General features: G+C 41.0%; 1 protein-coding gene across 11 annotated transcripts in view; it reads left to right on the top strand.

The window, feature by feature from the left end:
- CREBRF (CREB3 regulatory factor) overlaps window positions 1-13,776 on the top strand; it is an 83,126-nt gene that overhangs the window by 41,906 nt on the left and 27,444 nt on the right. For all 11 annotated transcript variants that reach the window (XM_518103.8, XM_016954213.3, XM_063810860.1 and 8 more), the window contains 2 exons: window positions 10,659-10,853; window positions 12,557-12,746. In XM_518103.8, coding sequence (XP_518103.2) covers window positions 10,659-10,853; window positions 12,557-12,746 — 385 coding nt within the window. The remainder of the gene's footprint in view (window positions 1-10,658; window positions 10,854-12,556; window positions 12,747-13,776) is intronic.

The raw sequence follows: 13,776 nt of genomic DNA on the forward strand, positions 1-13,776 counted from the left end.
TAGGTATTTATTACCATAAGATTCCCTCTTGGATTTGCTTTTGCTTTATCCCGTAAGTTTTGATATGTTGTGTTTCCATTTTTGTTTGTCTCAACATATTTTTCTATTCCTCTTTTGATTTCTTTGACCCATTGGTTGTTCAGGAGTTTGTTGTTTAATTTCTACATATTTGTCAATTTTCCAATTTTCCTTCTTTTTTTTTTTTTTGAGATGGAGTCTCGCTCTGTCGCCCAGGCTGGAGCGCAGTGGCGCAATCTCTGCTCACTGCAAGCTCCGCCTGCCGGGTTCAGCCATTCTCCTGCCTCAGCCTCCTGAGTAGCTGGTACTACAGGCGCCCGCCACTATGCCTGGCTAATTTTTTGTATTTTTTAGTAGAGATGGGGTTTCATTGTGTTAGCCAGGATGGTCTCAATTTCCTTCTGATTTCCTTCTGATTTCTAGTTATACAGTTGCCAAAATATCATACTTGGTATTCTTTCAGTCTTCTTAAATTTGTTAAGTAAGACTTGTTTTGTGGCCTAACATATGATCTAAACTAGAGAATGTTCTGTCTGTGCTTGAAAAGAGTATATATTCTGCTGCTGTCAGAATGTTCTATATATGTCTGTTAGGTCCATTTGGTCTGAAGTGTTATTCAAATCCATTGTTTTTTTAATTGATATTCTGATGATCTATCCATTGTTGAAAATGGAGTGTTGAAGTCCCCTGTATTACCTTCTGTTTTTTCCTTTAGTTCTATTAATATTTGGTTCATTTACTTAGGTGCTTTGATATTGGGAGTACATACATTTACTATGTATACAACCTCTTGATAAATCAACAAACCCTTTATTATTATATAAAGACCTTCTTTGTCTTGTGACAGTTGTTATTTTTTTACTTTTTTTTTTTTTTTTTTTGAGACAGAATCTTACTCTGTTACCCAGGCTGCTGGTGTGCACCAGTACTATCACCGCTCACTGCAGTCTCAACTACTTGGGCTCCAGCAGTACCACTGCTTCAGCCTCCTGAGTAGCTGGGACTATAGGTGTGTGCCACCTCTTGTGACAGTTTTTGATTTAACATCTATTTTGTCTGATGTAAGTATAGCCAGCTCTGTCCTTTTTGGTTGCCATTTCCATGGAATATCTCTTTTCATTTCTTCACTTATGGCTTACATGCATCCTTTTTATTTTTTTGAGACAGGTTCTTATTCTGTTGCCCAGGCTGGAGTGCAGTGGTGCAATCACTGCTCACTACAGCCTTGACCTGCCAGACTCAAGCAATCTTCCCATCTCAGTCTCCCGAGTAGTTAGGACTACAGGCATGCACCCCCATACCCAGCTAATTTTGGTATTGTTTGTAGAGATGAGGTCTCCCTATGTTGCCTAGGCTGGTCTTGAACTTCTGGGCTCAAGTGATCTGCCTGCCTTGGCCTCTCAAAGTGCTGGGATTACAGGTGTGAGCCACTATGCCTGGCTATATGCATCCTTAAAGCTAAAGTGATTTTCTTGTGGGCAACATAGAGTTGGTTCTTGGTTTTCTATTCATTCAGCCACTCTATATCATTTTACTGGGTATTGATAGGTAAGGATTTACTGTTACCATTTTGTTAATGTTTTCTGACTGTTTTATAGTCCTTTTGTTACTTCCTCTCTTGCTCTCTTCCTCTGTGATTTGCTGGTTTTTTTGTAGTGGTATGCTTTGATTCCTTTTTCTTTATCTTTTGTGTTATCTATACTACAGATTTTTCTTTGTAATTACCATGGGGCTTACATAAAACACAAGTCTTTTTTAAGCTGGTAATAGTTTTAACTTCGGCTATATATAAAATCTCTACACTTTACACTTTTTATTGATACTACAGTTAACATCTTTTCATACTGTGTATTGTGTATCCCTTAAGAAATTATTTTATATATAGCTTTTTTTTTTTTTTTTTTTTTTTTTTTTTTTTTTGAGACAGAGTCTTGCTCTGTCATCCAGGCTGGAGTGCAGTGGCACAGTCTTGGCTCACTGCAACCTTGGCTCACTGCAACCTTCTCCTCCCAGGTTTGAATGATTCTCCTGCCTTAGCCTCCCAAGTAGCTGGGATTACAGGCACCTGCCACCACACCTGGCTAATCTTTTGTGTGTGTATGTGTGTGTGTGTGTGTGTGTGTGTGTGTATGTGTGTGTGTGTGTATATATATATATATATATATATAAAATTTTTTTTTTTTTTTTTTTTTTTTAAGTAGAGACAGGGTTTCATCATGTTGGCCAGGCTGGTCTCGAACTCTTGACCTCAAGTGATCCGCCCACCTCGGCCTTCCAAAGTGCTGGGATTAGTAGTGTGAGTCACCATGCATAGCCAAAATTATTTTATATATAGTTATTTTTAATGCCTTTTTAACTTTTATACTAGCATTAAAAGTGTTTTGCATACCACTGTTACAGTATTAGAGCATTCTGAATATGACTGTTCTTATTTTTACACAGTGAATTTTATACTTTCATGTTTTTCTTTTCTTTTTTTTTTTTGAGATGGAGTCTCACTCTCTTGCCCAGGCTGGAGTGCAGTGGCGTGATCTGAGCTCACTGCAACTCTACCTCCCGGGTTCAAGCGATTCTCCTGCCTCAGCCTCCTGAGTAGCTGAGATTACAGGCGACCACCACCACGCCCTGCTAATTTTTGTATTTTTAGTAAAGACAGGGTTTCACCATGTTGGCCCGGCTAGTCTCAAACTCCTGACATCAGGTGATCCACCTACCTCGGCCTCGAAAAGTGCTGGGATTACAGGCGTGAGCCACACCGCTCCCCCGCAACCCATATGTTTTCATGCTGTTAGTTAGTATCCTTTCATTTCAACTTGAAGAACTCCCATTAACATTTCTTGTGAAGCAGTCCTACTGGTGATGAACTCCCTCAGCTTTTGTTTTCTGGGAAAGTCTTTTTTGTTTTCCCTTAAGAGAGAGGGTCTCACTGTGTTACTCAGGCTGGTCTTGAACTCCTGAGCTTAAGCAATCTTCCCAGTTCAGTCCTCTTAAGTAGCTGGAACTACTGATGTGCATCATCATGCCCAACTTAGGAAAGCTTTTATTTATTTTTTTCATTTGTGAAGGACAGCTTGCTTGCTGGATATGGTGTTCTTTGTAGGGTGTTGTTTTTGTTTTTTTCTCTGAGACAGGGTCTTAACTCTTGCTCAGGCTAGAGTGCAATGGCGTGATCCTAGCTTACTGCACCCTCAATCTCCTGGGCTCAAGCAATCCTTCCACCTCAGCCTCCCAAGTAGCTGAGGTGTATGCCACCACACCCAGCTAATTTTTGTATTTTTTTGTAGAGATGGGGTTTTACCATGTTACCCAGGCTGGTCTTATACTCCTGGGCTGAAGCATTTTACCTGCCTTGGCCTCCCAGAGTGCTGGAATTACTTGCATGAGCCACCATGCCCAGCCCAGTGGTTTTTCTTCTTTCAGCACTTTGAATATGTTATCTCACTCTCTTCTAGCCTTCAAGGTTTCTGCTGAGAAAACCACTGACAGTCTTATGAGAGTTTCATTGTATATGACAAGTTGCTTTTCTCTTGCTGCTTTCAAAAGTCTGTTTGTCTTTGACTTTCCAGAATTTGATTATAATGTGCCTTAGTGAAGTTTTTTTTTTTAAGACGAATTCTTGCCACTCTGTCACCCAGGCTGGAGTGCAGTGGCACCATCTTGACTCACTGCAACCTCTGCCTCCTGGGTTCAAGTGATTCTCCTGCCTCAGCCTCCTGAGTAGCTGGGATTACAGGCGCCCACCATACCTAGCTAATTTTTGTATTTTTAGTAGAGACGGGGTTTCACCATGTTGGTCAGGCTGGTCTTGAACTCCTGACCTCAGGTGATCTGCCCCCATCGGCCTCCCAAAGCGCTGGGATTACAGGTGTGAGCCACTGCGCCCGGCCTGTCATTATTACTTTAAATAAGCTTTCTGCCCCTTTCTCTTTCTTTACTCTTTTCACTATTCCTATAATGTGCATTTCATTTTGCTTGATGGTGTCCTATAAATCCTGTAGGCTTTCTTTATTCTTTTTCATTCCTTTTTCTTTTTGTTCCTCTAACTGGATAATTTCAAATGACCTGTCTTGGAGCTCACTGCTTCTTTCTTCTGTTTGATCAAGTCTTCTGTTGAATTGCCCTATGGAATTTTTCAGTTTAGTCCTTGTGTTCTTCAGCTCTAGATTGCATTTGGTTGTCTATGTTCTCTTGTTGCTCACTGAGCTTCTTTAAGACAATTATTTTGAATTCTTTGTTAGGAAGTTCATAGATCTGCATTATTTTGGATCAGTTGCTGGTGCTTAATTTTCTTCCTTTGCTAGTGTCATTTGTCCCTGATTATTTGTGATCCTTGTGGCCTTTAATTGGTGTCTATACATTTAAACATGTGGGCTCCTCTTCCAGTCTTTATAGACTGGCTTTGCCAAGGAAAGCCCTTCACTTGTCGGGTCATCTAGAGGTTCTGGGTGGGCTTGCTGAAGGGCTCTGCAGGCAAGTTTGCTCCTGGAGTCCTTGGGTAGGCTGGCCTATTGCTGGAGTCAGCAGCCAGGTGGGTCTGAGGCTTGGGTCTGTAGAGATCATCCTGGTGCCTGGTACTGTGGAAGCAGGCCTGGAGCCTGGATTATTTGGGGTCAGTCTGAAACCTGGGTCCGTAGGAGCTGACCCGGCAGTGGGGTGGGTTTTGAGTCTGAATCCACGAGAACTTACCTGGCACCTGTATCTGTGGGAGTGGACTTGGTCCTGACTCCACAGGCACCAGCGTGGCATGGGAGTCTCTTGGGGCAGGCCTGTCAACTAGGACTGTGGGTGTGAGCCTGGAGTCCAGGACTCCAGGGATGGGTGGGCCCTGAGCCTAGGTCTGCAGCTGCTGGCTTGGTGCTGGGGTAGGCCCGTAACCAGGTTCTGCTGGGGCTAGCTTGGGTCCATGGGAACCATTTTGGAGCTTGGGGCCATACTTTTCTTTGACCTTTAACTCCACTCTAAATTCATCCTTGATCTCTTGACTTCATTCCTTCTGGATGTGTTGAGAGATAAGGAGGTCTGTGAAGGGAGATCACATGGTTAATTGATCGCCATTTTTATTTTCTCATCCCTTTGACTCTCACAGGGAGGCAGAACTAGTCACATGTCACATTTTCTTCCCTTGACCCTTGTAGGAGAAGCCTTATTTATTAGCATGTTGCTCTTACATAACAGGACAGTGGCTTTATACATTAGCAGGCATTTGGCAGGGTCAAGTTCTCTTCTTGGACCTATTTGACAATTATCCCAAATTTGTGGATGGCATTTAATTCATTCACTTTCAGTTGACTTGAAGTAAAACCCTTTTGGTTAATATTATTTGGACAGTTCTCACAAATGTTAATGAGCAGCATGCTTTCACCACAAAATTGTGTTAATTTTGTGGTATTATTTGGGCTTTATTCACATTTGCTAGTAAAATTTTCTCCTTTTCCTAGAAGAGCTAAACAAGTGACTTTAAAGATGCAAAAGTGAGTTACTGGTGAGAAACAGGAAGAAATTCTTTGTAGCAAAAGAGTAAGGATAGCTATAGTTTCTTCAGTGCTAGTTTAGGGTGGATTGATTGGTTTAATCTATAGCTGACAGTTTACAAAGGCCCTTTTGTGATGACTAGCTCCCTTGATGCTGTTTCTTGGCACTTGGCTACAACAGTTCACGAGCCTACAAAGTTTCAGGAAAGGTGCAAAATGGAGTTTTAGTCTCTTTTCTGGATTGGCTCCCAAATTTTAATAGAGCCTTTTCTGTGGACAGGCTACAACTGTTTGGGGTCATGAAATTACATGATTGTAAGGCTAAGAATGGGCTCCCAGAATGAGAATTTATTTTGTAATTTTCACCAAACATCTTCACAGTTGACTTTACCAGCTTATTGACAGTAGTCTGTACTAACCAGAGATGTGTGATTGAAATTTTAGGCAGTAAATGTGGTATTTGTTACTTTTTTTGGTAATCATGTCAGATAGCAATGAGTTAGATCAGTATGATGATCTATCACATGAAAAGAAAAGGGAAAGGCCTTAATAGGAAATGTTGCATTAAACAACATCATGAATTTGTTTTAAAAAATTTTGAGTGCCTACTTTTGTGGCAGGCACTGTGTATATTAGGTATTGGCTATACAGAGATGAAAAAAGTAGACATCTTTATCTTCATGGAATTTAGTGTTAAGTGGGTTTATTTACTGTTATGATTTCTTAATCTTTTAACATGTCTGTGTACTGTGATTTGGCAAGAGAGATATGCAGGATGAGAGATTTTAAAACTTATCTGACTACAGAATTCACTTCGGGTAAAACCATATCTTACGGTAACAGTGTTCTTCAGAATCTAGTTTGAGAAATATTTAATGACCCTAGATTCAAGACCAGTGATCTTGGGGCATAATTTTTTTCATTCTGTTTGATCATTGGTAGTCTCTGTATTGAAAAGTGGATGGTGGCTGAGCATGGTAATTCATGCCTGTAATCTCAGCACTTTGGGAGGCTGAAATGGGAAGATTGCTTGAGCCCAAGTTCGAGACCACCCTGGGCAACATAGGGAGACTCCTGTCTCTACAAAAAATACAAAAATTAGCCCAGTGTAGTGGTATGTGCCTGTAGCCCTAGCTACTCAGGAGGCTGAGGTGGGAGGATTGCTTGAGCCCAGGAGGTCGAGGCTGCAGTGAGTTGTGATCACGCTGCTGCATTCCAGCCTGGGTGACAGAGCAAGTCACAGTCCCAAGAAAGGTGGATGGCTTTAGGCAACAAATTCAGAGAGAGAGAGAGAGAGAGAGAGAGAGAGAGAGTGTGTATTTTTGTGATGGTGAATTTATGGTGTATGCTATTAGAAAATGTTATTATATTAAGTCAAAGAAAACTGATGGCTTTTAAATACTTCTGGGAAAAAGGCTGGACACCTATAGGTAATAAAACTGTAATTTGGGTGGGACAGAAGAAATAAAAAAATCTTCATGATTCTTTAAACTTAACATGAAATATATGCAGGAAAAAATCTATTCAGATCATTTAATTAGGCACAAGAAAAGTGGGAAGCCCCTGAGACACCTTGAGTTGTGGGGCCTGACTTAGTCCCAGCTGTGCCAAATCATGTCAAGTCTCCATGAGCATTTTAGTTCGTATAAATGGAGCTAACAACCTCCTTCCTAACTAGGGACAGTGATTTGCCAGAGATCCAGGCCCCTGCAGAGAGGCAAAGGTAGTTACTATCTAAGGGAGTATATCAAATAAAGTATCCAGGAGGATGGTATGTGTGTATATGTGTGTGTGTGTGTGTGTGTGTGTGTATGTGTACACACACAGCTGAGGAAGCTGTATATAAAATTTTTTCCCTTATGCTTTGGGCTGGGATAGGCTTAAGTGTGGAACACCCAATTACTGACATTGATAGGAAGGTGGGAGTGTTTTGGTTGGTGCATCTGCCTGTGTTGAGGTGTTCACAGTCAAACTAGGGTAATCTTGTGAGCCAGTAATTTTTGCTTACCTAGTGTAACAAGGGCCTTTTTATTATTTATTTATTTATTGAGACAGAATCTTGCTGTTGTTGCCCAGGTTGGAGTGCAGTGGTATGATCTCGTCTCACTGCACTCCACCTCCCGGGTTCAAGTCTTCTCCTGCCTCAGCCTCCTGAGTAGCTGGGATTACAGGTGGGCGCCACCACACCCAGCTGATTTTTGTATTTTTAGTAGAGATGGTTTCGCCATGTTGGACAGGCTGGTCTTGAATTCCTGACCTCATGTGATCTACCCACCTCAGCCTCCCAAAGTGCTGGGATTACAGGCATGAGCCACCGTGCCTGGCCATGAGGGCCTTTTTATTTATTTATTTTTGTATTTTTAGTAGAGATGGGGTTTCATCGTGTGAGCCAGGATAGTCTCAATCTCCTGACCTCCTGATCCGCCCGCCTCGGCCTCCCAAAGTGCTGGGATTACAGGCATGAGCCACCGTGCCTGGCCACAAGGGCCTTTTTAAAGGCCATTTCTGTTGGCAACATATGGCCCTTGCATCTTTTCCAAAACTAGGTTGATAACTAGAACAAAATAAATCCTATCATTTGAAAAGAAACATAAGCACAAATAAATAGGCCAAAGCCATTGCTTTATTCTAATATAGTTTTTAAAAATTAGACTTCTAGAAATGATTGTGTCACTCAACTTGTGCATCATTTTTTAAGAAGAGCCTAAGGGGCCGGGCGCAGTGGCTCACACCTGTAATCCCAGCGCTTTGGGAGGCCAAGGCGGGTGGATCATGAGGTCAGGAGATCAAAACCATCCTGGCTAACATGGTGAAACCCCGTCTCTACTAAAAAATAGAAAAAATTAGCCAAGCGTGGTGGTGGGGGCCTGTAGTCCCAGCTACTCCAGGAAGTTGAGGCAGGAGAATGGTGTGAACCTGGGAGGCGGAGCTTGCAGCGAGCCAAGATCATGCCACTGCACTCCAGCCTGGGTGACGGAGCAAGACTCCATCTCAAAAAAAAAAAGAAGAGCCTAAGGGTCACCATCACACTGCTTGCTGTTTTGTTTTAAACTACCACGTGTACACTAATAAAATGCTGTTAATACCAGCAGTGCTACAAAAGCTTGCCTTAACTGTTGCTCAGAAATCATTCTGCTTTCCAAATTGATTCTTTTTTTTAAAGTCATGTTTATTGTGGTATAATTTTCACACAGTAAAATTCACCCCTCTTACAGTGTACACTTCTATGAGTTTTGACAAATCATGTAATCACCACTAATACCAAATAGTTTGATCACCCCCGAAAATTCCCTCTTCTATTTTATTTTATTGAGATGGAGTCTTGCTCTTGTTGTCCAGGCTGTAGTGCAATGGCACGCTCTTGGCTCACTGCAACCTCCGCCTCCTGGGTTCAAGCGATTCTCCTGCCTCAGCTTCCTGAGTAGCGGGGATTACAGGCACCCACCACCATGCCTGGCTAATTTTTGTATTTTTAGTAGAGATGAGGTTTCGCCATGTGGGCCAGGCTGGTCTCGAACTCCTGATCTCAGGTGATCCGCCCACCTTGGCCTCCCAAAGTCCTGGGATTACAGGCATGAGCCACCGCACCCGGCCCCTTATATTCTTTTGTAGTCATCCCTTTCCTCCACTGCCAATCCCTGGCAACCACTGTCCATATAGTTTGCTTTTTCCAGAATAGTATATAAATGGAAGCATGCTCCTGATTCATTCTTTGTCTGGAGAAAACTTAGTTCCTCAAAGCAAACATATCATCACCTTCTTATGTTTTCAGGAAGGAAAAATGACCATTTTACTTATGGCCAATGCTGCCCAAGTTTTCCTGGTTACCTTAGGCTTGGATTGTGTACATTCTTCGCACAGCCCATTCCGTCTTGTTCATGTACCTAGCGTTAATGATCTGGAGTACATCAGAGGTGGCCATTCTCTGAGGGTATTTTAGATTTATAGGTCATTCAATACTGGGTCTGACCAACAGTTCTAGCAACTCAGAATTAAGTATTTTCTGAAACTTCCTATTAGGAAGATCCCCCCTTCTTAAACAGTGACGTTAATACAAACAGCTTTCAATAAAATATTAACTGGAATAGGCATATAAGTTTTTTATCTGATAGTCAGTGTGAGAACCGTCATCTTTTATACTTTTCCAAAAGAAGTAGTGTGACAGGTAGGAAGAAAACTAATGCTGCAACATAGAATTCTGCCCAGTAGAACACCATCATAGAAGTGTATACAGCTGGGCTAGGCATGGTGGCTCATGCCTGTAATCCCAGCACTTTCAGAGGCTGAGGCCAGAGGACTGCTTGTGAACCCAGGAGTTTGAGACCAGCCTGGCAACATAGTGAGACCTCTGTCTCTACAAAAATTTTTTTTTTTTTTTTTTTTTTGGAGACAGAGTGAGAGTCTCATTCTGTTGCCCAGGCTGGAGTGCTGCGGCACAATCTCGGCTCACTGCAACATCCGCCTCCTGGGTTCAAGTGATTCTCATGCCTGTGCCTCCCGAGTAGCTGGGATTGCAGGCGTGCACCACCACGCCCTGGCTAATTTTTGTGTTTTTTAGTAGAGACGGTTTTGCCATGTTGGCCAGGTTGGTCTCAAACTCCTGACCTCAAGTGATCTACCTATCTCAGCCTCCCAAAGTGCTGGGATTACAGGTGTGAGCCACCACGCCTGGCCTACAAAAAATTTTTTAAAAATTAAAATAAAAGAAAAATATTTAAAAAAAAAAGAAGTATACATAGCTTTCTGTCTGAGATGTTTCAGATACATTAATATTAGAAGGAAGACATTTAAAAATCATAGTTTATGTATCTAAGTACCATTATCTGATGGTACTTTTGATATTCCTATAGCTGTCCTGTAATTGTTCTCTTAATCCTGTTTGAAGATAATAAAAATAGTATTGTATACTAACTTATAAAAACTAAAAAGAAACCCAAGGAAGATGAACAGTGTAGTTATCTATGTTTATTAATCTCAGAATGTTTTATGAGTTAGAGATTTACATATTAAAAGTTCTCTTATAGACCTGGTTTATTATCTTTGACATGCCAATGATGTTTTCAGATGCAAGGAAATATACCAAGTTACAAATAGAAGGGGTCTTTTCATTTGTTCTGATTGATTTATTGAAATTTATGGAGCTTAAAAATTGCGGGACCTTTTTTTAAGGCTATGAAAATGATTCTGTAGAAGACCTGAAGGAGGTGACTTCAATATCTTCACGGAAGAGAGGTAAAAGAAGATACTTCTGGGAGTATAGTGAACAACTTACACCATCACAGCAAGAGAGGATGCTGAGACCATCTGAGTGGAACCGAGATACTTTGCCAAGTAATATGTATCAGAAAAATGGCTTACATCATGGTAAGAGGGGATTGCAGTCAGATATTTAGTGTCACTTTAACTAAGTTGAGCTACTAATCCATAATGTTTACTCCGTGTACCTAGGCATTCAGCCCTTCCTAGCAAACTGGAGATGGGGACTGTAGAGCTGCTACATTTGCGTGACTACTCTTCATCACTCACAAATAGCTTTTACCAGTGTTAAGAGTCCTCACCTAAGCGGAGAGGAAGGACTGTGTAAACATTATTTCATTTCTAGTCCCTTCTTAATCTACCTACCCCATCCAGGAAATGACTAGGAGGCTGCTGGTTTCTGACCTGTCACAGTTGGTATAACCAGAAGGGTTGAGGAGAAAGTGAACGGGCTCTCTTGCATTCTTGTCTAATCCCCAGATGTAAATGGGGGGACTGGAATTCAAACGGTAATGGGGATAAAAGGGCAAAGAAAGAAAAGAAAGGGAGGATGGTTATGGAGAAAAGGAGTAGTAGAGAAGAGTTGAATACCTGTAGCAGGAATCAGAAGTTTATAATCTTAGGTAGGTCAGGCCGTGTGCTGCAGCTCATGGTTGTAATCCTAGCACTTTGGGAGGATCACTTGAGTCCAGGAGTTAGAGTCTGCAGTGAATTGTGATTATGCCACTGCACTCCATCCTGGGCGATTGAGTGAGATCCTGTCTCTAAAAAAATTTTAAAAATGACAGTCTTAGGTAGGTCAAATTTTTTATTGTGAACTCAGGAAGCTGTGATTAAGTAGAATTTATTCTGCACAAATGTTATTTTTAAATTAATCCATAGTTTCTAGTTCTTCTGCTCTGAATAAAAAAAATTAATACAAAGTCTTTACTGAAAAAAGTGGGGAGGGGAACTACTAGTAAGTGTGATGGTCAGTAAACAGGTTATTCACTCATCGTACGGATGTGAGTTGCAAAGGATTTTTGAGGACAAGAATTCCATCTGATGTATGGTTGTGTCTCATTTTCCTTTTCCACTAGCAACCAGGTGTACTATATTGTCTCTCAGTAAATAATTACCAAGCTTTTGCCTTCAGATAAGTTTTCTACTAGAAATGAAACATTAAGTCCAGTCAATAATCCCAAGTAGCATATGAATACTAGGAAAGTTGTAGGAGTTCAGAGGACAGAGCCATCCCTTTTGCCTGGAGTGATAGACCAAGACCCCTTGAGTCTTCTATAATGTTATTTATCAAAGCAACAAAAGAAGAGCTTTTAAACAAGGTTATGCTTACTTGTTGGATTTTCAAGTTCAATACAAAAATGTGTATGTCTGACAGTTTTCAGACGTAGCATCAGAAACATCTTGGTTTGTGTAAAATCTCCAAGCTCTCTTCCGACTATATATTATACCCTAGTCCTGATTTTGGTGTTTAGTTGAACTCATACTCATCCTGAGATTTGAGATGCTTAGTATGCCATGCAAATAATGAAGAATCTGTCATGCTGGAACTAGAAGCCTAGGGTAGGGAAGAACTTGGAAAAAGTTAGAACTCTGCCATATCACCCCCATTTCCTGCAGCCACAAGATGGGAAGGAGAGGAGGCCAGCCCTTCTAGGATAGATTGTTAAACATGCTAAGACTTCTGAAACATGCCAAGACTTCTGAAAAGAAAAGGTAGTGGTGGGAAGTGGTTAAAAATGTGGCCGTGAAAAACGTGTCTCTTGTTAATTAAAGTGATCTGACTTAAACTTCTTTTAAACTGTTTATAGGAAAATATGCAGTAAAGAAGTCACGGAGAACTGATGTAGAAGACCTGACTCCAAATCCTAAAAAACTCCTCCAGATAGGCAATGAACTTCGGAAACTGAATAAGGTGATTAGTGACCTGACTCCAGTCAGTGAGCTTCCCTTAACAGCCCGACCAAGGTCAAGGAAGGAAAAAAATAAGCTGGCTTCCAGGTAAATGCTAATAATGTTCACTCATGTGAAGAAAGTTTAGGAGGTGAGGTTAGGCCCTAAGTGAGTTTTTACAGAAGGACAACAAAGAAATTGTATTTTTCTTATATAAATACTACAATGAGAATATTATAATTTTTCTTTTGAAAGTAGAAGACGGTATTTTTGTTTTATGGAAAAAGTTTTTAAGAGGGGAGAGATGAATGGACTCTGGTGCATTATGTTTATAACAATAAAAAATTTTTTCATAGCTTTATTTTTTGTTTGCTTTTTTAGTAAGTCAGAGTTATTGAGCTATAACTTACAGTAAAATGTATACCTTTTAATGTATACTTTTATGAGTTTTGACAGACATATCCAATCATACAACCACCACCACAATCAAGATATTGAACATTTTCATCATCTTAAAAAGTTTCCTTATGTCTCTTTGTAAAAGCAAACCCCTTCCTGCAGCCATCGCCCCTCAAAACTACTGATCTGTTTTCTGTCTCCGTAGTTTTGCCTTTTCCAGAATGTCATGTACATGGAATATACTGTATGTATGTAGCCTTTGATTGAACCTGTCTTCCTTTTTTTTTTTTTTTGAGACAGAGTCTCACTCTGTCACACAGGCAGTGGCCTGATCTCAGCTCACTGCAACCTCTGCCTCCAGGGCTCAAGGGATCTTCCCACCTCAGCCCCCTAAGTAGCTGGGATTATAGATGTGACCCACCATGCCCAGCTAATTTTTGTATTTTTTGTAGAGATGGGGTTTCACCATGTTGCCCAGGCCTCCCAAAGTGCTGGGATTACAGGCGTGAGCCAGTGCGCCCAGCTGAATCTGTATTCTTTCACTCAACATGACACATTTGAGATTCATCCATATTGTTGCCTGGAGTAATAATTTGTTCCTTTTGGTTGCTGAGTTGTATTCCTTTGGGTGGGGATATACTACAGTTTATCCATTCACCAGTTGAAGGGCATTTGGGTTGCCTCCAGTTTTTGGCAATTATGAATAAAACCACCATCAATGTTGACTTACAAATGTTTG

The sequence above is a fragment of the Pan troglodytes genome, chromosome 4 (assembly GCF_028858775.2).
Source record: "Pan troglodytes isolate AG18354 chromosome 4, NHGRI_mPanTro3-v2.0_pri, whole genome shotgun sequence".
Taxonomy (NCBI): Eukaryota; Metazoa; Chordata; class Mammalia; order Primates; family Hominidae; genus Pan; species Pan troglodytes.